This window comes from Canis lupus, chromosome 26 (genome assembly GCF_003254725.2).
Source record: "Canis lupus dingo isolate Sandy chromosome 26, ASM325472v2, whole genome shotgun sequence".
NCBI classification, from domain to species: Eukaryota; Metazoa; Chordata; class Mammalia; order Carnivora; family Canidae; genus Canis; species Canis lupus.
The window spans coordinates 22,793,861-22,819,108 of NC_064268.1; the positions used below are offsets into that span (position 1 = coordinate 22,793,861).

General features: G+C 56.9%; 1 protein-coding gene across 19 annotated transcripts in view; it reads left to right on the forward strand.

Annotated features, from left to right (window-relative positions):
• The first annotated feature begins 3,762 nt into the window (after positions 1-3,762).
• Positions 3,763-25,248, forward strand: part of EMID1 (EMI domain containing 1) — a 50,922-nt gene continuing 29,436 nt past the window's right edge. For 17 of the 19 annotated variants that reach the window (XR_003146715.3, XR_004809326.2, XR_003146718.3 and 14 more), the window contains exons 1-9: positions 3,763-3,910; positions 10,966-11,079; positions 11,557-11,660; positions 19,376-19,453; positions 20,465-20,526; positions 23,618-23,738; positions 23,978-24,028; positions 24,109-24,198; positions 24,988-25,134. Coding sequence is in view for 13 of the 19 variants with exons in the window: in XM_049102083.1 (XP_048958040.1) it covers positions 3,810-3,910; positions 10,966-11,079; positions 11,557-11,660; positions 19,376-19,453; positions 20,465-20,526; positions 23,618-23,738; positions 23,978-24,028; positions 24,109-24,198; positions 24,988-25,134 (868 nt within the window). In the remaining 6 variants the exon portion in view is untranslated. The remainder of the gene's footprint in view (positions 3,911-10,965; positions 11,080-11,556; positions 11,661-19,375; positions 19,454-20,464; positions 20,527-23,617; positions 23,739-23,977; positions 24,029-24,108; positions 24,199-24,987; positions 25,135-25,248) is intronic. The other 2 variants (XM_049102084.1, XM_049102087.1) reach the window with 1 other exon arrangement.

A 25,248-nucleotide genomic window follows, 5' to 3' on the forward strand; every position in this document is an offset into this window, starting at 1 on the left:
CCAACCTGGAAACGCTTGGGGACGTCCGAGCTCTCCGGCCCTGCCCTTTGTCTGGGCAGAAGCTTTGAAGGGCACTGACATTTACCCGGCCCCCTTCCCTTTCATGACATCCAGGCACTGCCTGGGCCATGAGGCCTGGGCCTCTGGGGGCTGCTGCCATGGTTCTGAGGGCACCCCTTGGCCCCCAGCCCACTCGAGCTGCTTCCTCACCTATAGAATCCTGACGATGTGGGTACAGACCCAGTGGGGCTCCCTGGCTCTCAGCAGCTGGTGTGCAAACAGGGCTGATAACCATGGACACCCCGAGCCAGGGAGGCTGTCCTGCGGGACACAGGCAAGTGGGGGTTCACAGGGAAGAGAGGCTGCGGCCCAGGTTTGTTTGCTATGAGAACAGCATTTCCTGTTTGGACTAGGCTGGGTGGACGTGTTGGTGACTCCTCACCAGAAAGGCCGTGTTTCCCGCCCTCCCCCCACCCCCCGCCCCGGCCTGTCCCAAGAAGGGGTGTGTGTGTGTGTGTGTGTGAGAGAGAGAGAGTCCGTGTCCCTGTGTGGTCTGCACACACGTGCCACGTGTGCCCCTGTGTTTTCTCTCACCTCATCAGCTTCCAGACAGGAGTCTAAATCTGAGCCAAGTCCTCTTTTTCCCTAAAGAAAACCTCCCTTTGGGGCTCGGCCAGAGGGTGCCGGTGTGGCCCGGTGATAGGCCGGCACCCATCACTCACCGGCCGGCCTCGGGCGAGCCCCACACCTGGGGACAATAAGGCGGACTCCCTGGGGACGGAGCGGAGGGCAGGAGACAATGCGAGCAAAATGCTTAGCACAGCACCTGGCACCCGGTCAGCGCTCGGGAACGGAAGCCGCTCGTACTGGCGGTTGTGGTCTGGTCTTGGCAGCAGATAGGACCAGGCCCTGGGGGAGGAGGCCCCGTCCGCAGGGACAGGCCCCGAGACCTCGAGCCAGCGGTGTCTCTCCCCTCTGCCTCTGCAAACGCTGAAACCTCAAATGACCAAGACTCAGGTCCCCACAGCATTTCCTGCCCTTTCTGCTGAGGGAGGAAAGGGGACCAGAAAACAGGATGGCATTTCCCAGGAAAGTGTGTGCTTAACAGGGGGCTTTCAGGCCGTGCCCCAGGACCACCACCCGGAGACCCAAAGCTTTTGCACTTTCCCAGAATAAACTCCTGAGCCAGAGGGATCTCTAAAGGGTCATATGGCTTGTTCTTCCAGGCAGAGAAATGAGACTCAGAGAGGGGAGGTCCCACAGCTCCCAGTGGTCGCTCTGGAATTGACAACTTCTGGGGAGCTGACACTATGCGATACCCACCAGACAGTATCACCATGAGGTGTGCCCCAGGAGGCCTCAGGCAATCCCAGCCTCAGCAAGGACAGGACCCCCCCGCCCTGATGTCCAAATGTCGATGACACCTTTCCCTGAGAGGATCCTGTGTTGAGAGGTCCCTTTTTTGAGAGGGTTCTCTTGCTGGATAAATCCTGCAGTGGCCTGAAGCACCCGTGGGTTTGGTGGCAGCGGTAAAGGGATGTATATGCCCTGCATCACAGGGGCAAATGGACCTGGAAGCGCCTCCTCTTTCTTTTCTTTTTTTTTTTTTTTTGCGCCTCCTCTTTCTGTGGCAGCCAGCGGGTGTCCTGGACATCTTGCAGTCCCTCCCGGCTCTCTGCAGGATGGAAGCCAGAACCCAAAACTTCTTCCTGAAGAGCTGAACGCCCTCCAAGGTGCACTTTGGGGAGATGGTTTTTTTTTATCCTGGCCACTTAACCAGGGCTTGATGGGGCTGGGGCCCTCTCAGGAGATGATGGCCCCTTGGGAGTGACCAGTCATCCAGGGGATGGAGTCACTGATCTAGTTGTGTCAAAAAACAAAGGCTAACCAGAGAGGCACAAAGCTACATTTTTGGGAGGTCAGAAAGATGGCATAAAGGAGGTGCCCCAAAATTGCACATGCTAGGGAGGGACGCAGTTCTCCAAGAGGGCAAGGTGGGTGTTGTGATGTCTTTGGAGGAAGTGGGGCATGCTTGGGGGACCACATGAAGCAGGGGACAGTGGATGCCAAGGCATGGCCATGACATCTCATGGCCACATCCGTATAAACACACAGCTGTCCTTACAAAGAGAAACTGAGGCTAGAGAGGGGCAGGACCTACCCAAGCTAATTTAGGCAAAGGCAGCAGAGCCAGGGTTTGAACCTGGATCTCACCACCTCCCCCTCTATATTGGCATGCCCTCTCCCGTCCTGCTTAGGCACAGGACCCGGGGCTGCCCAGCGCTGGTGAGTCCCAGGGACTCAGAGCTAGAGGCTGGCAGACGCTTCCTGCTGGAGTGTTTCTAGCAGAGATCCTAGGTCTGGGTCCAGACAAGCCATGGCAGGATCGCGAAGGGCAGGCCTCTGGTGCACTGCCCAGTGGGGCAGGGGGATCCTCAGCCCAGGACTGCCTGCTGCACATCAGTCCAGGCAGAAGAGGAGGTTAGAGACTTCCTGAATTTTGGGGGTCCCCTCTAATGACAGCTGGGGTTCCTCTCCATAAACACACACAGCTACCACAGACATATCACACACCTCCACACAGGCATCACACACATACCACAAACACCCATCATACTTGCACACACACACATCACACACATACATCACAAGCACCATCACATATATCCACGCTCATCCATCATACGCGCACACACTGTGCACACACACACACTTGCATACACCTTCGAGGGATTCACACCTCTCCCCAGAAGCTCATCCACATACCCCAGTAAAGAAACTCCACTGTAAACTAATCCTTACCTTGTTACAGATGGGGAAACTGAGGCCCAGGACAACATGCCATCTGTACTCTTCCATAATTGTGCTTACGAGCTGACCCCTCTTTGGGGCGCCTGGCTGGCTAAGTTGGTTAAGTGACCCCCTCTTGATTTCGGCTCAGGTCATGAGCTCAGTTTGTGAGATCCAGCCCCCACAGCTGGCTCCATGCAGGGCATGGAACCCGCTTAAGGTTCTCTCTCTCCCTCTCCCTCTGCCATTTCCCCACCTTTAAAAAAAAAAAAAAAAAAGCTGACCCTCTGAAGTCAGACGTGAGTTCAAATCCTGGCTCTTCCAACCACTGACAGAGCTCTCCTCTCTGTGCTTCGGTTTCTCCATCTGTAAAACGGCAGGAAGAGTGGACACTGACTTATGGCCAGCCCGGGTCTTCTCCTTGCAGGGGGCGGCCAGCGGTGCCCGGGCCTCAGTTTACTCCTCCGTGTAATGGGAACGATTGTGCCCAGCGTGCCAAGCGGGTTTGACTCGGTTTGAAGGTTAAACAGAGACAGGATGTGAAGTGGAGGCGGGTGCCCTGCAGGGTGGCGCTCACCGCTCCGGAGGCCCCTGCTGCATCGTGGGTGGATCCCGGGCGCCTTGGGAGCTGGATCCCTCCAAACCGTCGGGAGGGGGTGAGGGCCTGGGCGCCCCAGCTCAGGCGCGGCGCCCCTGGGTCCCGGCTGCGTCCCAGGCCCCGGCCCCGGGTCCCGCGGCGACGGGCGCCGGGTCAGGTGGGCACCTGGCCGCCTCCCGCCCAGGGCCCCCGCCCCCCGCCCCGGGCTCCTTCCGGGTTGGCGGCGGCGGCGCGGGGGGCGGGGGGCGGGGGGCGCGGCGCGGGCCGGGCGAGGCCGGGAACGCGCGCCCCCGCCCCGCGCCCGCCTCCGCCCGCCCTCCCGCCGCCGCGCTGGGACCGGGGCTCCGGCGGCGGGGACGGCGGCGGGGACGGCGGCGCGGCGGGCTGGGGCGGCGAGGGCCGCGCGGAGGGCGGGCGCAGCATGGGCGGCCCGCGGGCCTGGGCGCTGCTCTGCCTCGGGCTCCTGCTCCCCGGGGGCGGCGCCGCGTGGAGCGTCGGGGGAGCCCCGTTCTCCGGACGCAGGTAAGGGCTGCCTCGCACCACCTCTGCGCGCTGCCAGCTCCGGGCGGGGGCTCCAGGCGCCCAGCACCCCCAGCACCCCCAGCACCCCCAGCACCCCAAACCTCCGTGCAAGCCAGGGACTGGAAGGGGCCTGGTGCCCCACCTCGGTGCCAGCGGGATGGATGGAGAAGGGACCCGGGCCGCCCCTCTGCTGGCGGAGGGTCCCGACTCCCTGTGTCCGGAGCCGGCGTGCCCCCAGAGCTCCCCCACGCCCACCCTTCACCCCAGAGCTCCAGAGGGGGCAGAAGAGGAACAAGGAGGGAGAAGCCGCCTCCTGGGACTTCCGTCGCCCTAGCTCCAGGGCCCCCTTCCCTTCGTGTCAGAAGAGCCCAGCATATCCCCTAGCTGACCCTTGGGGACCCTCCTCCCTTTTCCCTGCTCTAGAGCGGCTTTTTTTAGTACCTCGGCTATTTATTTCCCTTGGAGGAAGAAGACTGGGGTGGAATTTCACAGATCTGAGGGTCAGTGGCCACCCCAGGGACCTGGCATTTTGACCAGAGAGGGGAGAGAGCATTCTGTGTTCCTGCTGCCCTTTGTGGAGCTGGGAACATTCCCTCCGTGGGTGTTTGTGGAGCATCTCTCCCCAGTCAGGAGCCCCTTATTTGCAGTGCGGTTGTTAATCCTTCCAGGATTGAATAAGGTAGGGGGCACTGTCCCCATTTAGCAGATGAGCAAACTGAGGCCCCCTAATCCTGTAGGCTCACGGCCCTTAATAGAAGTGCTAGGATTGAATCTGTCTCTTTCTAGCCTTGATAACAGTGTTTGAACCTGTCCTGGCCCCTATCCTGGCTGCAGCCCCCACCCACCCGCCCCTGCTGGGGTCCCCTCTCAAAGGCCAGCCCTTGTCTGAGGCAGACAATACGGAGTAGCCAGGCCTCTTCAGGCCTTTTCATCCCATTCAAAGACCTTCCCTGGTCCCCACCCCCTAGGGCCTCAATTCTTTAATTCTTTTCAGGAATCCCCTTTCCCAGTGGTCAGGGGCCAGCATGCCCCTGCTGGGCTAGCAAGAGCAGGTGACATGGCTAGGGCTGGAGGGCAGAGGTGGCCAAGGCATCAGAGGCTAGAATTAGCAATTGTCTGAGACAGGGACAAGCAGGTGGCAGATATCACAGCCACCATCACCTACTGCATGCAGACCACAGCTGACCTGGGCCTCCAGAATCTTCCCAGCTGCCAAGGGAGGCATGCGTTTTGATGGTCCCCATTTCATAGAAGTGGAAGCTGAGGCTCAGAGGGAGGATATGACCTGCCCAGGGCATGAATGTGAACCCCCAGGATCCTAGGTGCTAAGATGACCAAGACCCTAAACTCAAATTCCCAGTGTCAGGCTCAGGAAGATGATTGAGAGGGCTTAAGGTCCAGACTGCCCTCCTGCCAGTCCAGGGCAGGGCCTCCCAGCCTGGGCTTCTCACCCCCCAGGGCTCCGTGGGTGGGAGGGAAGAGGATGGTGCCTCTGGCAGGTAGCTTGTCACTGGAGACTGTCGCCCCATCTATTCACAGAAGGCTCACGGTGGCCTGGCATCACAAAAGCCCTGTGTGGGCAATACCGTTGCTCCCATTTTACAGATAAGCCTGGGGCCCAGAGATGAAAAGTGGCACCTCAATCCAGGCCAGCCAGTTTCCCAACCCAGTGCCCTTGGCATCCTAGGAGAAGGTGTCAGCTTGTGGGTCTGGGAGAGGTTTACAACTTATGGCTAGGAGTCAGAGGCTCTGGTCCTGGCTGTGGCACTCACTCAGTGTGTGACCTCAGGTAGGTCACTTCAGAGTCCTGGCTCTCAGTTTCCTCAGTGTTTCCCTCTTTCCTCCCCTTGGCCCCTGGCCCCTGGCCTGTTCTGAGGGTGGACAGTCCCCCATAGGAAGGATGAACAGTGGTTCCTGCTATCGCTGACATTAGGTGGAGGAAGGGACCCCTAGCCGGAGGAATCTGTGGTCCTCAGCTGCCAAGACCTCCCCTTGTGGCCACGTCCCAGCATTGTTGGAGACAGCATGGGGATGTCACACCCCATCAGCCCTCCCTCCACCCCCAGCCCAGCACCCCAGGCGCCCCTTGGCAGCCAAGGGATCAGAGGCAGAAAAGAGGCTTTGTGCCTGGGGAGGGGGAGGCCCGGGAAGGCGTCCAAGGGGCTGCCCCAGCTCCAGGAATGTGGCAAGACTTCGAGACCCCCGGAACCAGGGTGCCTGGGGGCTGTACAGAGCTGCCTTGGCTTGCCCCTGCCCTGTATGTCCCCCAGTCCCTGCTGGGGCTCCTTCCTGCCCCCCTGAGGTCCCTTCCCTCCTGAATCCCTGTTTCCTTGAACGACCCCATCTCGGCTCTGTGGCTCTGGAGTAGAAGCCATCACCAGTGTCCTGGCCCAGGCCACTTCTCCCTGCAGGATGGGCTTCCTTTGGGCAAGTCCTGGAATCAAGGAGAATGGAGAATTCTATTCCCCAGCTGCTCTCTCAGGAGCTCAAATCCTAGCTCTCCACCCACTTGGGTGACCTGGCCAGGTGACTTTTTTTGGAGCCTCAGTGTCCCCCTCTGTAAAATGCAGACCCTGGCAGTCTCCATCCCAATCTCTTCCCTTCAAGGGAAGGACTGTGCACGGAAGGCACTGGGCTGGGGTCTCCCAGGGAAACCGCTGGACCACAGCTGTGGGGCGTAGGGTCCAAGTCACAGTCCAAGAACCATAGCAGTTAGTGCTGGGCTGTGCAGTGTGTGAAATCTCCTCTGGCAGAGGACATTCTGCTGTCCCCGTTTGCTGATGGGCAGAGTGAGGCACACAGAGGGTCAGGGCCTTGTCCACGGTGGCTGAGTTAGGAAGCAGTGGGGCCAGGACTGGAACTTCACCTCCAGAGTGGGGTTCTGGTGCTAATCACCCCACCCCCACCTTGTACAGCTCCTTTCTTTTCTCTTCTTTTCATAACGGCCCTTGGCCCCTGGCCCGCTTGGCTGCCTCCTGCAATTAGCCCCTATCACTGTTCCGGATCGCAGCCCTGGGCCCCGCAGAGACAAAGTCCCCTGGGCCTCCGTGGCAGGGGGTGGAGGACAAGTTGGGGGGGCCCTTGTGGGGGTGGCCGGTGCCAGGCTGAGCTGGTCTGGCCTGTTTTCTCTCCTCCAACAGCCTCTGGGGGCCCCGGGAGGTGCTGAGTGGGCACGAGTGGCAAGCCCAGAAGAGAAGGGCTGCCTCCTCCCAGCCCTAGCCCCAGCCCCAGCCCACGGGCTCAGCCTCACTGGGTTCTTGGGCAACTTATCACCGGCCGTGTCCCAGGAGCAAAGCCCCCAGACATGGCAGGATGTAGGCAGGCTTCCGAGGGCTGCACCCATCTCTGGGAACCTGGGTCCTGGCTCCTCTGCCCAGACCCACTGTCTGTTCTTGGTTATTCAGTCATTCAGCGAACATCCCTGAGCACCCTCAGGCTGAGCCCCATCGTGGTGTGGTCCCTGCTGGTGTCCTCCCTCCACATCTGCAGCAAAGGGAAGAGCTCAGGGCTGCTGAAGGGGACCTCTGGAGGTGCCCCACCCCTCCTGGGACCTTAGGACTGAGACCTAAAGGGCAAATAGGAGGTTGCTGCTGGAGCAGAGGGAAGGGCTTTTGTGGGCAGAGGGAATCTGAATACAAAGATCTGATTTGGGGGAGAGCCAGCACTTGAGGGGAGCACAGAAAGGTGGAAGAGGGGCAGCAGGAGTGTGCAGGAGAGCAGGATGCAGGATGGGCCGGGGTGGTCTTGGGCTCACAGCGCAATGGGAAGCCATGGTGGGCTGCAGACTCACAGCAGGCAGTGGCCACACCAGGTCTATGCTTTAGAAAGAGGTCCTGATGCCCCTGCTGAAAGTAGACACAGGGGCCAGGCCAAGTCTCTGCGGAAGAATTTGGGTTTCTCCTGGGAACAGCAGGCTGAGGTCTTCAAGGTCAGGGAGAGGTGGTTTATGGTTATGAATGACTCCTCACACCACAGGGGAGAGGCCAGGGGCTGACCTTGAACCTCACGTGGCCTGAGGATCCCCTCCTGGCTAGTTAGCCATCAGCTCTGTATCTCCTAAGCAGGGGATTCAAGCAAACTCTAGCTCGTGGGAAATAAACCAGGGAGCCGAGCATTGACCCACATGGGGGGCGATTTTAATTAAGGAAGGAGGTAAAGAGGGAGCAGGTCAGGCAACTGTGAGCAGTCATAGGCCTACCTCCACCCCCAATCCTGTCCAGGGTCTGGGCATGGAGGGAGGGCTGTGTGCACATGCATGTGTGAGGGCATGTGGCCCTGTGTCTGTAGACAGGACAGTCATTCTGTGGCTGTGTGTCCTGTTGGATTTGCCTTTGTCCGCTTGTGTGCTTTGAATGTGTATGTGTGTGTTTCCACGGGTCTGTGTGTGCGCACGGGCACGTGTATGTCCAGGGAATTGTGGGCACTCACAGCTATATGTGTGTGAGTGTGTCCGTGTGCATGTGCATCTGCATGCGTGCTCACCGGATTGATGTCTGCGCACACCTTTGCATGTGTGTGTGTGCGCATCTGTACACTGGCGTGGAGTCTTCGTTCCTGGCCCAGGGAAGCACCTCCAGCATCTGGAGCTTCTGCATGGCCTCTGCCCAGATTGCCCCCTCCCTCCCTCACTCCTTCATTCCCAGAGCCCTAGAGCCAGCCTGGGGGACATCACACAGGCTGCAGAGAGCCCCTAGCACCCCTCAGGAAGCCCCTGCCCCCCCCAAAAAAAAAACTTGCACTCTGAGTTTTATGCATTTTTCTGGAGAGGAGCCACACCAACATCACTTTCTCAAAGGGGCATATGTCCCTGCCCCCCCAACAAGCAAAACTCCCAAGTTCAAAAGCACAGATCCAGGGACCCAAAGGATCTAAAGGGTGGGGGCCTTTTGGAAATGTGCTTTTTTTTTTTTTTTAATTTTTAAAATCCCCACCTGCTCATTAGGAGAAAAATTGCCAGCCTGAGGTTAACAGTGCAAACTCTAGGGTCAGGTGGACCTGAATTCCAACCCCTGACTCTGTTGTTCATCCTGGGTGCCAGGAGCACATTCCAAACCCCAGAGCCTCAGTCTTCCCATCTGTAAAGTGGGGCTCATAATTGGTGTGTGAAAGGCCCTGGTCCTAGCTCCTGGTATGCAGGATAATGAAGGCTACTGTTAGTACAGGAGACAGAGCAGATGGAAAGCCCCTCCCCACCCCCAGGGGTGGCAGTTTGACGTGAGCGTGTGATTTTTCCTAACTTTAAGCACGTAGAGCTGTGTATGTGCATATATGTATAAAACAGTCTTTGGGTTTTCTTATTTTAATAGAAGTGCAGTCATGCTCCATCTGTTGGTCTGCACTTGCATTTTTCACTTAACCAGACACAGTGGTCTGCATGCAGAGAACTTGGGTTCTATCTTAGCATCTGGTTTTCCGTATCTAGTGGTCCTGTAGCCAGTTAGGCTGTTCCCAGTTTTGCGTGGTTCCCAACAGTGCTGCCACCAGCACCTGTCAGCTCTTCCATGGGGTGGCTGGCCCTGGGCTCTGTTGAGCTTCTGCAGGGTCATTGGTCTAACAGAGCCATCCCTTCTCCCCACTTTGTCTTTGGCCAGGCTGTTCCCTCTTCCTGGGCGGATTCCAGGGTGACAAAATGGTGAGGGGACGTCCCCAGGGTCCCACAGTGAGTTAGTTGGCAGGTCTCGGCCAAGGGCATTGTCCTATGGGTGGACCAGGGTGGGGGTGGGCCAGCAGCTGGGAGACCGGATTTCAGTGGTGGCAGACACCTCTGTGATGGCTGGGACATTCCAGGTGCTCAGCAGCCCTCAGCCTGCACAAGGTCACAGGCCCTGCATTTTTTGCCAGGGCCGGGAAAGGAGGAACTATTTCAGGTGACCCTTCTCAGCCTGAGCCCGCCACCCCTCCAGACTTTCCTTTGTGGCCTCGAGCTTGGGGTCAGCAGGTTCCCAGGTTGGGGCCTTCACAGGACCATGGACCGTGGCTCAGGAGATGGGGAGGAGACGGGAGATGAGGTCTCTGGGATGGAGACAGGGGCCAGGCTGGGCCATCCACATTCCTGAGTACAAATCCAGCTCTATCAGGCACCAGCTCCCGGATGTGAGCAGTTGTCACTTTACCCCTCTGTTAAATGTGGGAAGGTGCCTGCCTGGCTCACCAAGAAAGTGAATGTGAATACCCTTAGCATACAGTAGGTGCTCCATATATGCAATGCAATATGATTATTAATTGGCATTTGGAGAAGTCAGTCCTCCATGCTTGGGACATCTGGCTGCCCCACAGAGGGGACACAAGGATAAGTAGGACAGGGCCTCTCTTCTGTCATGCCAGGGGAGGGGGAGGGCAGGCATGAATCACCAGCTTCATTCAGTCTGACAGGTAGACAAAGCGCTGCTGGATCCTGGGCAGGGAACCATCATTCTGTTCAGGTAGGGTGGAGGCGGGAAAGGACAAGGGGAGAGGTGACAGCACTGTAAGACTTTGGAGGTCGGAGGTGCCAAGTGGGGAAGTGGGGGCAGGGTGCTCCAGGCAGTAGGCCCAGTGTGAGCAAAGGCCTGGAAGTGAGGGATCACAGCAGGTGTGAGCATAGAAGATGTAGGACTGAGGGTGAGGATGAGCAAGAGGAGGATAAGGCCAGGTTTGCATTTTAGGACACTCCTTGGGAGACGCAGAAGGACAAGATGGAGGGGCTGCTGCTGTTGTCTGGGCAGGTGGCAGGAGGCATTGAGACCTGGATGAGTCGGGGTTGGAGAGAAGTGATATTGAGAAAGGAGAAGTTGGGCAAAGGTGCCTTGCTCCCGTCTTGTCCCCTGAGCCCCCCTGTTCCCCAAGACCTCCCCAGAGCCCCCAGCACAGCTCCCTCCAGGGCTATAGATTCACTCCATAGCCACAGTAGCACAGAGACTCCCACTGGACCCAAAGGACTCTGAGAGCTCAGGGGTCTCCCTACCCACAGACCCAGGGCTCTGGGAGAGAACCCGGACCTCCTCACTCATCTTCCCAGGGTCCTGGGTGGGAGCCATGCCTGGCACCTGAGCTTCCTCACTGTGGATCTGTTTCAGGAACTGGTGCTCGTATGTGGTGACCCGTACCATCTCATGCCACGTGCAAAATGGCACCTATCTTCAGCGAGTGCTGCAGAACTGCCCCTGGCCCATGAGCTGCCCGGGCAGCAGGTAAGCGAGACCATGGTGGAACAGGAGCCGGTGGCATTCCAGGTGGAGGCACAGTGTGAGCAGAGGCCTGGTCCTGGCACTGCTTGGGGAGTACAGGGGAGTGCGGAAACCCGAGGGTGTGGAGCCAAGGAGACATCGGCCCTATGCCCAATCTCAGCACCTCCCTTTATGCTCCTGGGGCACCTGGAGGACTTCCTGAGGAGGGAGTCCACCTTTTACCCACATACATTCACTCAGTGAGGCTGCACCTCTGGGGACAGGCCAGCTCATAGGGACGTCCCATCCAGTTGGTATCCCCCTACCTGGGGAGCTAGGAGGATTTGGAAGGGCCACATCCCAGAATACAGCAAGAGAGAGGCTCCAGAGGGGCCCAGAGGTGGCAAAGGACCCCTGGACTTTGTCCCCATGGACATCCAGGTTGGTGGGAAAGGCAGTAGAAGACTCTGTCTGAGTTCGGCTCCCTGGGCACTCTTTCAGCTACAGAACGGTGGTGAGACCCTCCTACAAGGTGATGTACAAGACAGTGACCGCGCGTGAGTGGAGGTGCTGCCCCGGGCACTCCGGGGTGAACTGTGAGGAAGGTAGGACTACCCTGAGGTGCGGGCCAGGGGCCCCTCCTCAGGTGTGTGGTGTGGGGGGAGAACCGGTAAGCCTGCTAAGTCAGCAGGTGCTGTGCACACTGGGGCCCATGAGGGAGGCTCGGCTTGGACACAGCCGGGGCCTGCTGTCCCATAGGTGTTGACCACTGGCCTCTTGGGTGACTCTCAGGACCCCTGCAGAAATCTCAGACATGCTGTGTAGCTCATGTCTTGGGTCACACCACCCCAAGTCTCTCCTCCAAACTTGGGGAACACCCGTCTGGACATTTCCATTGGATGTGGTAACAGCACACCGGAGTGAAACTGGATTGGATCAACAGGGTTGGGATCATTGTATCCACCTTGCGGGTGAAAAAAACAGGACTCAGAAAAGTGATGGGTAGAGAGTGCCTAAGGGGCAGTCAGGATTTGAACCACGGTCTGCCTGGCCTCCCCCAGGGCCTGAGGGATGGGTGCCCTGCATGTAGAGCATGCCCCAGGTGTGGCGGGGGCCTCTTACCCCAGCCCCCTCCTCTGCAGGCAGCCTCTCACGGCCAAGCGCCCAACACCTGTGGGGTGCAGAGGACACAGCCCAGAAGTCCCCATACCCTGGCCATCTGCTTGCCTGGGGAGCCCTGCCCTAAAGGCTCCTGCCTCCCTGCTAGGCAGTCTGGGTGGCTGCCACCCTCACTGCCTACATGAGGAAGACTTCCCCTGAATGGCCCTAAAGAGGGTAGACCAACCTAGAACCAACCCGAGAACCAGGCCTGTAGGCACCTCAGTGGAAAGGGCATTTCAGGGCCCCTGAAACAGCCCATTAACATGAGCTTCAGTCACAAGACATATTCTGATTCCAGAAACACAAACGTGTGAGACCTGGCCTCTGGATCAAGGGAACAAGAGGCTAACAGACATCACCATTCTTTGGTGCTCTGTGAAAAGATTTATATGCTTCACCTCCCTGGGACCCCCCACCTCCCAAGAGTTCTGGTCTGCCAGCCAGCGAGGTGGAGCCCCATGCCCACAGAGTCACACAGGGGCAGGGGCAGGGCTCACCACAAAGTGGGGCAGGTTAGGGAGTGGCAGGTTTCCCTGTGGGGTTGGGCAGTCCCCAGTTCTGGCGGGGTGGCCAGAGGGGCAGGGGAGAGGCAGCCACCAGGCCAGTGTGGAAGGGTGGAAGCCAAGGGGAACCAGGAATGAGACCCTCCCCTCCCTGCTGGAAGAAAGAGGGAAAGGCGGAAGGGCCCAGGGGCCAGGAGGAAAGCCAGCCGGGAAGGGCTGCTGCCAAAGAGGCCACAGAGGAGCTGGTGTGTGGGGGTAAGTCCCCAGAGTGTGGGGGCCACTGGGGCCCAGTGGGCCCAAGCCCAGGCAGGGCCTGCCCAGACAAAGGCCACTCTGTCCCTGGCTTCCCTCTCAAGGGTAGACCTTCCCAGGTCTGTGGGGCCATCGTGGAGTCAGGGAGGGTGGGGGGTCCATGGGGCAGAGCCAGCGTGCCCTTGAGTCCTGCAGCTGGTGGCCGGGCATCCAGAAGCCAGGGTCAGGGCTGAGGGCTCTGCCAATGGCGAGGCAGGGGTGCTAAGTCACTGCCTACATCTGCCATTGCCCTTTGCAGGCCTCCAGGTCCCCCTGGGTCCCAGCACCCAGGGATTCGTGGGCCAGGCCAGCTCTGCTATAGACCAGCTGTGTGGCCTTGGGCTCTTGCATTGTGCAAGGGCACCGGGCTGGGGCGTGGGGAGGCTGCCGTGCAGGTGGCCCCTGTCCTGTGCCTACTCAGAGGGAGGGGCACCCTCTCTAAAGAGCACCAGGCTGCCCTGTGCTCTGGTGGAGTCTGGGGCTCCCCCACACTAAGTCTCTGGTGTTCTCACCCGTAAAACCTCCCAGGATGTTTTGAGAATGAAGCTGATAGTAAAGACCCTGCAGGTGGCATGACTGCCCGGGGTGATGATTGATGGGATGACAGGAGGGGCCTTTTCCCAAACCCCTGCAGTCAGAGCTGAGTAAAGGGATGCCCGGGGCCTGGATAATCTGGGATACTGCTCCGCTAGGGCCCTGGGAGTGTGGGTGGGGGAGCATGGGGACTGCAGCCCTATCCTGGCCCTGCCCTTCCTCTGACAGCTGGGTTGAGGCTGAGCTCCCCCAGCTGTTTCCCCTGTCGGTGACTGACCTCATAGTCTGCCGGTGACTGACCTCATAGTCTGCCGAGCACTGTGACATGGACCTAGGGCAACAGAGCTGTGTCACCAGAGCAGCCCGCGTGGCCTTAAGGAGGGGAGGGAGGACCCACTGTTCCAGAATCCAGATCTAGATCAGCTATGCTTTGCTGTGTGATCTGGGGCAAGTCACTCCACCTCTCTGAATCTTGACTCTATCTGGAAGTCACCTGGGATTAAAAAGTGCCCACTTTGTACTTTATTATGAGCATCAGAGATTCATGTCTTGAACCTAATGGATGCTCTCCCCTTCGGCCCTGATGCTGGGGATTCTGTAAGGCCTCCTTGGGACTGTCCTGCCTCTGACCTCTGAAACTTCTGTCCTCTGCTCAGCAAACAGGTCTCCCCAGGCTTCCCCACCCCCATTCCCAGGGCCCTCGTCTCCAGATTCTTCATTCATTCATAGCTCTTAGCTGTGCTTTCCCATCCTCAGAATGGGAATGTTCATTCTGTGATGATGACAGAGGATGTTCTCTGATGTTTATGATAACATGCGAGGAAAAGACTGGAATAGGCCCCATTTGACAGGTGGGAAAATGAAGGCTCAGAAAGGCCAGTGGACTGACCTAGAGTCACTCAGCACTGGAGAGCCAGGATTGGGACAAGCCTGGCCAAGCTTCTGTTAGTGCCTCCAGGTCTTGGGAGGTGGGGCTAAATGGCGGGGAGGGAGCCTGGCTGAGGTCTCATCTGGCTGCCCACTCTCACTGGAAGACGTTTGAGGAAGGGCCAAGGCCAGAATGTTCTAAATCTGCTGGCCCTGAGCCCCTGGTGGGCCCTGCTGAGTACAGGGCTGCTGTGGCCTCAGGTGATCCTGCCTCTGGGGAGGGCCCCTGCAGACAGATCTTTTACCCATCAGCCCCATTGTCGGGATGATGTAAGTGAGGCTCAGAAAGGGTGTAGGTGTCATCCAAGGTCACACAGCCAGTAAGCTTTGTCACTGGGATTCTCAGAGCCAGGACTCTGACCTGAGGTCCGCAGCCTCCGCCCACCCGAGACCCTCCCCAGGAACAATGACCAGGGAAGGAAAGCGTCCACCATCTGCCAGGCCCAGCACCATGACTCATTCTCAGCGGTGTCCTGCTATCATATCATGGCGGAAGGTACAGATGTCAACACTGAGGCTGGGAGAGAGAAATGCCTCGCTCGGGTCGCATCCAGATTCAAAGTCCAGCAGTGTGACCCCAGGCCAGGAGTCTTCCTCTGCAGCAGCACCAGCCGGGGACTTCCAGAGGGGAGCATTCAGACAACTGGGGCACCGTGAAACTGGCAAAAGCCAATCTCAGCCCCAAGCCATCCCAGCTAGAAAGATAGAGGAGCTCCCTCACTCTCCCATGGGATCTCCTGGAGTTAGGAGACCTCTGTTTGCCCCTCAGTGTCCCCACTGTCCTTAGCACACATGTCCCTTCCCCATCTGTGGACTCACACAGCCTTTGTCTTCTGCAACACAACGAGAGAGGGAAGAAGTTTGCCCAAGGTCACACAGCAAAAAGCTTAAGAACAGATGGGAGATTGCGGCCCAGGCCTTTCCTGGGCCCCGTACCTCCCCACCATCCAGGACCAGGCCCCTCCTGCCCATACCTCTCCAGGCCTAAGTAGATGCCAGTTACAGGGCCAAGTTTGTGCTTTACTCTGAGGATTCTGGATCCTGTGGCCTCAGTGCTGCATGAATCTGCCAGAGTCTACCACCCATCTGCTCCACTGCTGTCTAGAAGACCTGGCGGCCCCATCTCCTGACTCCCCATCAATCCATCCTCCGCTCCCAGCCAGTGGCTCCCCTTTCCACCTTCCTGGCCGCCCCGGTGATGTGCTCCAGCCTCACCCCCCTTCCATTTTAGCCCTGACCCACACTGGCCTCTCCCACCCCACAGACTGGGCAGCAGCTGTCCCCTCTGCCTGCAACCTTCTTGGAGCTGCCCCCTGGCTATGATGGCCTCCACCCTGCCGTCACTATTCATGTCTTTCCAGTACCTGACATACACAGGAATGTGGGTACACAGGAAATGAATAGGAACCTCATTTTGCCCTGAAGAGAAGGCCAGGCCAGACACAGACTGAGGCTTCCCAGAGGCCAGCTGGAAGGTTCTTGGAGCTCCCTGCCACACCCCTGACCCATCCTTGGTTCAAGCCAACAGCAGCAAATATTTACATTTGCAAAGTAAATTGCCAGGAAGACACCTGGCCCAGGACTAAGGAAGCAGCATCCCTGTGGCTGTGGTCACTGGACCCAGCAGACCTGGGCGTGGCTTGTGAATGAGGAAGCCCCTCCCCTGGTGCCTGTCCTGGGAGAGAAGTCAGACATGAAGCCCAGGGACACTCTCAACTTCTCATATCTGCCTTCCCAGCAGAGCATGGGGTTTGGATCCCCACCTCCCCACCTCTCTGTGTGGACAAGCAGGCTCTCCTTTCTGGGCCTCATGTTCTCATGAGGACCCAATGTGAAGGGGCTTCTTAGCTTAAACTTGGTACTGGACAGAGGGAAAGGGAGCTGCTTGTGGGGGCACAAGGCTCAAAACTCTCCGTGATGCTGTCCTTGTGCAGATCAAGACAGGGAGTGATGGAGTAATGAGAGCTTTCAGGGGGAGCTTTGGTGGGTATCTTGATCTGTCTGGGAAGACTTCCTGGAGGAGGTGACCTAAGAGTGACAACTGCAGGGAAGGGGGTAGAGAGGCAGTGAGTGCATGTGCATGCATGTGTGTGTGTGTGTGTGTGTGTGTGTGTGTGTGTTATTAGTGGAGACTTCCCAGGTGGTGGGAAGTAGCCTGCAGTCAGGCCTCCAGAATAGAGCTGGGGTTTATGATTCTAGAACCAACCTGGAGCCCCTGAGAGGGTGAGGTTGGGGTTGAGGGGCAGCCCTTTAGACCAGACTGCCAAGCTGGGGTGAGGGGGCTTTCAGCACGCTGGGGTCTGCTTCAGGGTCCCAAGCCCAACACCAATGGGAAGGATGTGATATTTTAAGATATTTTTGGGAGACCTCCCCCCAACCCTTGGCTTTTTCCCTGCTGGGATTTGCTGTACTAAAGGGCCATTTTACAACCTGGTGTGTCTCTTAAAACGGTTCTGTCCATTATCAGAATTTGGAGGAGCTTTGGGGATTTTTTTTTTGTGAATCCTGAAACCAAAGCCAACATATTCTGGAATTTTTTTGACAGTGTTGTTATTTCTTTTTCCTTCCTTTCTTCCTTCTTTCCCTTCCTTCCTTCCTTCCTTCTTTCCTTCCTTCCTTCCTTCCTTCCTTCCTTCTTTTTAAAATTTTAACTTGCCATTATTTTGAGCCAGTTACATTTATGCTGATGGTCAGACCATGTTTTCATTAGTTTTTCTAGTTCTCTCTGGCTCCCAGTGAAATGTACAAAAGCAAATTGGTTGAAAAAGAATTTCCAAAAAAAAAAAAAGAATTTCCAACCACGATTACACAAATTAATATCTCAAGGAAACCTCATGTGATGTTAGAAGATTTATGCTCATTTTTAAAACCGTTGTCTGCTGTCCACAGTGTTTTGCCTTTTGTTTGTTTTACACTCATTTTCAGTCGGTGATTCATGCATTCATGAACAGAAGGTTTGCTGAGGCCGCTGAGGCCCTACTATGCACCAAGCGCTGTTCCAGGCCACATGCAGGACAGACTAGGACCCTGCCCTGGTGGGGCTCATGTTCCAGCCAGGGCGGCGGATGATGCAGTGGACTTGGGGACTGACACAGCATAGAACACGTTACAGGAATGCCATGGAAAAACATGGAAACAATAGCAGGGTAGCGGGGAGGGCGGGCTAGGCAGATGCTTTGCCAGATGTCATCCCAGAAAAAAGCCCAAACTTCCATGGGGTCGGAGAGACAGCAACTTCTCTTGGTAGGCATCCTGAAAAGAGCAATAAAATGGCTTTGTATGTCTTCACCTGGGAGCAAAGAGGATGAAGAGGGCTTTGTGAGCCCATTCTCCTGTAGAGCCAGCATTCTTGTTGCCGCCAGGCCTCCCTGCCTCTGCATGGTCGGCTGACTCAAGGTGCCAGGCGGCCCAGGGAGAGGAGATCAGGCCCTGGAGTTAGGCCAACCTGGGTTCAAGTCCAGGCTCCAGCCTTCTTGCTTTCCCCTATGAAAGAGATGCATATTCACTCATCCAGTGATCTGAGTACAGGGGACAGAGGAGCTCCGTGCCTCAGTTTCCCCATCTGTAAAGTAGAGGTGGTACTACCACCCACTTACGGGGTTTTGTGAATATAATGAGTTAAGACCATATATGTGAAGTGCTTAGTAGAATGTGCCAGGCCCAGAGTTAAGTGCTAGCTGTTAAGTGTTAGCTGTTATTACCTACCATGTAGGACCATACTGGGATATCTAAAGCACTTAGCATTGGCTGTGGCTCACAGTGGCACCCACACACACACACACCTGTCCCCAAGCCCTGATCCAGTCTTGGGCTGCCAACCCACCTCCCTCTGTCCTGGGTGAGACTTACTCCTGGTGCTGGGGCAAGTCCCAGGTCCACGGGGAGGGCGTGCTGGGGCTGCAGGCCCAGCTGAGCGAAGGCCCCACAGGGGAGCAGTGTCTGGCAGCCTCCTTGCTGGGGGCTGGCCAGAGGCACCCGTCTGGTTTGAGTTCCCGGCGCCTCGCTCCCTGCACCAACCCACAGCCTGGCTTGGAGCCGCCAGGCCTGCGCCTTATTTGGGTCTTCTCTCCCCCCGGACAGCACTTTGTGGCCTTAAAAGGCAGGCCTGGGGGGTAGAGGGGGGCAGTTGCTACTGCTGGCTCCAGAGCCCCTCCAGCTGTGCCCCCCGCCCCTGGCTTGGCCAGCCCATCCCTCTGGCTGTGGAGAAAACCAGGCCCCCAAAGCCAGGCCAGCCGGGGCCGCCTGTTCTTCATAGGGGTGGTGGCAGGGGTGGGCTCCTGGAACATAGCCCCCCTTGCCCTCCTAGGCAGCCAGCCTCCCTCTGGTTTTCATTTAGAACCAGAGCTGGAACCCACTTCTGTGTCTTCTTACCAACTGGGGCGGGGAGAGGGTGGATGTCCCAGCTGCCTACTATGCACTGGGCCCTGTGCACGCACAGTGGGCCTCTTTGTACGCATCACCTTCCTCAGGCCTCACACCAGCCTGGGAGATATAGTGGCCTTATGACCCCATTTTACAAATGGGAAGATAGGTTCAAAGAGGACAAGTTGTACAGGTCAGCAAGGAGCAGGGCTGGGACCCGGCCTTGCATCTGTTAGCTTTAAGCTCTTAACCCCTGCAGCTGCCTGGGGTCACTGGAGAAGCCTCACTGTGGCCTCTGGCCCCCGCCCACCACCAGCCCCTTGTCCCAGCCCCATCAGGTTGGCAGTCTTGGTCCAGTTCAGCCCAGCTCATGCTGTGTGACCCAGGTAAACCGTCCCACCATTCTGGGCTTCCGTCTCCCTCTGCACGAAGGGGCGTAGGGACCCCTGCTGGGGTGACAGTGGCCAATGGGCAGGGAGGGGTGCAAAGCAAGAATGGTGCCGGCCAGCTGAGCTCTCACCCCCATCGTTCTTCGTTTGCAGGCTCCTCTGGCTTTGTGGACCCTGGGTGGTCAGGCAACACCATGCGACGGATGGCGTTTCGACCCACAGCCTTCTCAGGTGGGTCCTTGGGGCACCTGCGTGGGGTCCCCCTGGTTTAAGGGAGGTCTGGTGGGAGCATGAGCAATGTGGTGATGGTCCTAAGGCTGGCTGGATCCAGCAGTGGAGGGTCAGGGGGAGCACCCACCCTTGCCCACTCCGGACTGCAAAGAAGAATGAGGGGGAAGGAGAGAAAGGGCCCTAGAGGGAGTCTGACCTGGGCCAAGTACCCCAAGACTCATGACCCCCAGACTCTAGCAGACGCGTGCCCAAGCCCCCAGTTTCCTCTTTATTTAACTATACTTTTCTAAGCGTCTGCAGTGAATGAGGCACTGTGCCAGGTGCTTTCCATTGTTGGCTCATTTAAATCTCCCAGCCCCAGGAAGGCATCATTGTCCCCATGTTAAAGAGGAGGAAGCTGAGGGTCAGAAAGGAGACATGCCCTGCCCAAGGCTGCATAGCCAGGAAGAGGCAGCGCTGGGACTCAGCCCCAGACTTTGTGCTTGTCAAGAACTCACCCCGCCCTTGCTCTGAGCTCAGTGTCCTCAGATGTGAGCTGGGCTGACACTCGTCCTAACACCCAGGATCATGGTATGGACTGGAGAGATGAGCCTGTGATGCCCTAGGCCCGTGCACGGCAGCTGGGAGGTTGAATAATGGGCCAGAACTGCTACGGATGACTTAGGGGTGTCGCTGGGGAGCCCAGAGGAGCTAGCGGTGGTTGTGCAGGGAGGATCAGAGGGTGGCACCGCTGAGGCCAGCCCCACCCAGGGGGAAGCAACAGGATTTCCTGCCCTGGCTTCCAGGGAGGGAGTCATCTTGGATGCAGAGGCTGCAGGACATGAGTCCCTGGTCCTGCTCTGGAGGCTCTGGAGCCAAAGGAAACCCTCAGGCCATGACCACCCTGGACAGGCCATAGCCCCTTCCCTGCATGGGGCCATTTCCTGGGTCGGGGTCATGAGGTGTCTGTCTCCTTGCCTCTATCCTGCCCCAGACACCTGGCCCCAGCCCCAGCGTCCTCCCTCCCTGCAGGTTGCCTCAACTGCAGCAAAGTGTCAGAGCTGACTGAGCGGCTGAAGGTACTGGAGGCCAAGGTGGGTGAGCAGCTGCCCTTTCCCTGGCCTTCCCACCCCTCCACACCCCCCCACGTCCCATTGGCTCATCATTCCAACAGTGCACCTCTGAGCTGAGCTTCAACAACCAAAAACAGGTGGCCTTGGGACGCCTGGGTGGCTTAGCGGTTGAGCGTCTGCCTTTGGCCCAGGGCATGATCCCAAGATGCTGGATCAAGTCCCACATCGGGCTCCTTGTGGGGAACCTGCTTCTCCCTCTGCCTGTGTGTCTCTGCCTCTCTCTCTCTGTGTCTCTCAAGAATAAATAAATAAAATCTTTAAAAAAAAAATAAAAAGCAGATGGCGTCCCCACCAGGCACCCACCCACCCTCCAGAACAAGCTGGTCTCCCTTCCGTCCTGTCCCCAGAAAGCCTGCTCCTTCTCCCAGGAGGCCCACGAAACTCTCCTGAGCACCCCCATCCCCATCCCAGCCAGATATTTGTAGACATCCCCCAGAGCCCGTGGCTAGGTCCCTTCCTTGCCCTGTCACCTTTGCCCTTTATCTACCCCCACACACACCACCATAATACTACCTTACCCGTTTCCAAAGCAAAACATCTATTGTGCATCTCAAATTATTTTAAGATAAAAAGGTTTTAGAGGGGCACCTGGGTAGCTCAGTTGGTTGGACATCTGCCTTCGGCTCGGGTCATGATCCTGGGGTCCTGAAATCAATCCCCATGTCAGGCTCTCTGCTCAGGTAGGAGCCTGCTTCTCCCTTTTGCCCTCCCTCTTCTTGTCCATGCGCGCTCTCTCTCTCTCTCTCTCCCTCAAATAAGTAAAATCTTAAAAAAAAAAAAAAAAAGCTTTTAGCAATTCAAAAGTAAAACATTCTAGGGGCACCTGGTGGCTTAGTTGGTTGAGTAGCTGACTCTTGATTTTGGGCTCAGGTCATGATTTGGGGATTGTCATATCCAGCCCCACTTTGGGCTCTGCACTCAGTGACGAGTATGCTTGAGATTCTCTCTCCTTCCCTCTGCCACTCCCCCACCTCATGCATGTGCATGTGTGTGCACACACTCTCTCTCGAATAAATAAATAAATCCTAAGAGAAATAAGACATTCTAAATTTAGAAACATGAAAAACTTGGGGCAGCCCCGGTGGCGCAGCGGTTTAGTGCCGCCTGCAGCCCAGGGCATGATCCTGAGGCCCCGGGACTGAGTCCCATGTCAGGCTCTCTGCATGGAGCCTGCTTCTCCCTCTGCCTCTGCCTCTCTCTCTCTGTGCATCTCTATGAATAAATAAATAAAATATTTTAAAAAAAAAAGAAAAAGAAAAACTCAGAACCATGAAAAACCTACCAGAAAACCATCTGCAGCAGTCGCTTGTGCCCCTAGACAGAACAACGGTCAACATTTAAGCATCTTTTCTTCCAGATTTTTTTTCTTTTTATTCCTTTTTTTTATCTTTCAGATTTTCTAAGCAACATAGAGACACATATGCTTCATCTGCATAACCTTTCCTCTGTCACTCTGGGAATTTATCCTAAGGAAAGTAGATATAAAGATGTTTACCAAAATGTTAATAATGAACAGGGAAATTTGAAAACCAGGTGGCTGAAGGGTTGCAAAATTAGCGTGCATGGCTCTGAGGAATACTAGACAGCCGTTCACAACACCTCCATTTTGTAGCATGGAAAGATCCCCTGATGTATCAAGGGGAAAAACCAAGCTTCTGAACAGCATGTGCTAGAACCCTAGTTAGGAGGTATAGGAGCTCCAGGAAGCCCACACCGCTCCTCAGGCCTCCTCCCAGGAGAAGCGGGCATGAGGGGCTTGGTCTCAGATCTAGGGTGTGGTTCTCAGTTCTGGGTTTGCCCCACCCCCTGGTCAGTGGGCATTCTACCCTCCTCCTTTTTATTAAGATTTCATTTATTTATTTATTTATTTTAGAGAGTGCACGTAAGCAGGGGGAGGGGCAGAAGGGGAAGAGAAAGAAAATCCCAAGCAGACTCTGTGCTGAGTACAGAGCTCGATGCAGGTCTCCATCCCAGGACCCTGAGATCACAACTTGAGCTGAAACCAAGCATCAGATGCTTAACCTACTGAGCCATCCAGACACCCCTTCTGGCCTCTCTCTCTCTCTCTCTCTCTCTCTTTTTTTTTTTAAGATTTTATTTATTTGAGGGATCCCTGGGTGGCTCAGCGGTTTAGCGCCTGCCTTCAGCCCAGGGCATGATCCTGGAGACCCGGGATCGAGTCCCACATCAGGCTCCCTGCTTTTTAAAATAAAAGATTTTATTTATTTATTTGAGAGAGAGCACAAGCAGGGAGGAGGAGAAGAGGGAGAAGCAGACTCCCTGCTAAGAAGGGAGCCCAATGAGGGACTCGATCCCAAGACTCTGAGATTGTGACCTGAGCTGAAGGCAGATGCTTAACCGACTGAGCCCCCCAGGCACCCCTGGCTCCTCTTTAATCCTTGGTCAGTGGCTCAGCGGTCACCCTTGACCTTTAAAAGGCTCCCCCACTCTGGGTCCCAAAGTGGTTGAGGCCTCTGACTCATGTCACACTGTCCCGAACATCCCTCCGAACTTAGTAAAAATCCTTCCAGCCTGTGGTGCTTTAACAGACCAAGAGAAGTTTCAGATTATTGATGCAGGTAATCACACGAAAAACCACGCAGCCCGGCAAACACAGGGACATAGAACTCTACTTGGGTGTCAGCGATGGTATGTCGAGGTTTTTCTTTTTTTAAAAAAAAAGGTTTTATTTATTTATTCATGAGAGACAGAGAGAGAGAGAGAGAGAGGCAGAGACAAAGGCAGAGGAAAAAACAGGCTTCACACAGGGAGCCCGACGCAGGATTCGATCCCAGGTCTCAGGATCCCACCCTGGGCCAAAGACGGTGCTAAACCTCTGAGCCACCAGAGCTGCCCCTGTTGTGGCTTTTCTAAGGATGAATTGTGCAGTTGGAAAGTCACAGTGACTTCTGGGCCTCTGTGAGGCCAGGTCTTCCGTCCAAGCTGTGTTCTGCTGGCTGCATGGGTCTCCTGTGCCCAACATGGGGGCCCCTCTGCTGGCCTGTCCCTGGTGAGACACCACTACCAACCCTGTCTTCCTCTTCTTCCATAGGTGGCGGTGCTCACTGTCACTGAGCAGGCAGTGAGGCCAACCCCAGCCGCCCCCGGGGACCCTGTCCCACTCTGGGGCTCCCCAGCAGCTCAGGGCAGCCCTGGGGATGGAGGCCTCCAAGGTGAGTGGGTCAGTGAGGGGTATGCTCCCATGTGGGGATGAATCAGGGGAGCAGTTCTAGTCCCCACCTTGCTACTGACTCCCAGTTTGACCCCCCTTCCAGTTCTCAATCTCCCCAGTTCTCCGGTGGGCCTGGGGGGACAGGGTCTAGCAGCCCCACCGCCCCTGCCCCACACAGTGGAGCTGGGCATAGGGACTCTGGATGACACTGAGCCCTGCCTAATGCCCCTCTTACTCCAGGGCTACCCGGAGTCAGAGAGAACACGAGGGCCCCGCTGCTCCCTCGAGATGGTAGGTGCTGGCTGGGGTGCTGGGGCCAGGGTTGGGACAAGAGCAAGGCCAAAGCCATCAAGATGAACTTTCTCCCCCAGATCGAGTTGGTGGCCAGGGGCTTCCTGGGCCCACTGGCCCTAAGGGAGAAACTGGCAGCCGAGGCCCAACAGGGATGAGAGGCCCACCAGGTGAGTGCCCACAGCACTGCCCCAACCCTACCACTGCCCGCAGCTACCCAGGTCAGCCCTGTCATTGAACCCTCTCTTGGCCAATCGTAGCCTGAGCCCCTTCTACCCACTTGTCTCTCACCTTGCCACCCTTCTACTTGTGCTTGGGCTGCCTAAAGCCCACTTTTGCATTCACTGAACCCACACTTCCTGGGCACCTACCTTAGCAGGCTCTGAGCTGGGCACTGGGGTGGCATTAGACCAATCCCTGCCTCCTAGGGCTCCCAGCCCAGTGTGTGTTTGTATGGAGAGGGGAGACTAGGCCAAGGAGAAACAGCAGTGCTCCCCACCATGTGGCCAGGGCTCTTCTGAAGGACGATACAGGTATGGGAGCTTCAAGGAAGGAGGCATAGACCCAGCTTGATGGGTGGGGAATGGGGAGGGCTTCCTGGTAGGAGTGACATCTTAGCTGAGGCCTAATGGATGATTTGAAGTAGACACCAGGCAGAGCAAAGGGAGGTCCGGTAGACAGAACAGCTCATTCAAAAGCCTGGAAGGGAGAGAAGAGAACATTCTGGAAATCAACATTTCCTAAGAATCTACCAAGTGTCCATTGTCCCAAAGCCCCTGCAGAGGGCTATTCATCCCCCTAATAGATGGCCAGGGAGGTCAGAGCCAAGACTGGCCTGGGCCTGTGGCACCTGCAGCCCTCTTATATCACTGCCCCAGGCTGCCTTGTCCTGCCCCCTTGCAGCCCCCCTGGGCCTCCCTGCCTCCTATATACCCACCAACTCTCTGGTTCCATTGTAGGTCCTCAAGGTCCCCCAGGAAGCCCTGGCCAGGCTGGAGCTGTGGGTACCCCTGGAGAGAGGGGACCTCCAGGCCCACCAGGGCCTCCTGGCCCCCCTGGACCCCCAGCCCCTGTTGGGCCACCTCACATCCGGAACCCCCAGTATGGTGAGTCCCTTGGGGCCATGACAGATAATGGTGGGGGTGGGAGACAAGGCTGGCATAATCATTACCCCAGTGCCACTGCCATCTACCGGGTACCTTCTGTTTACCAGGCTTGCC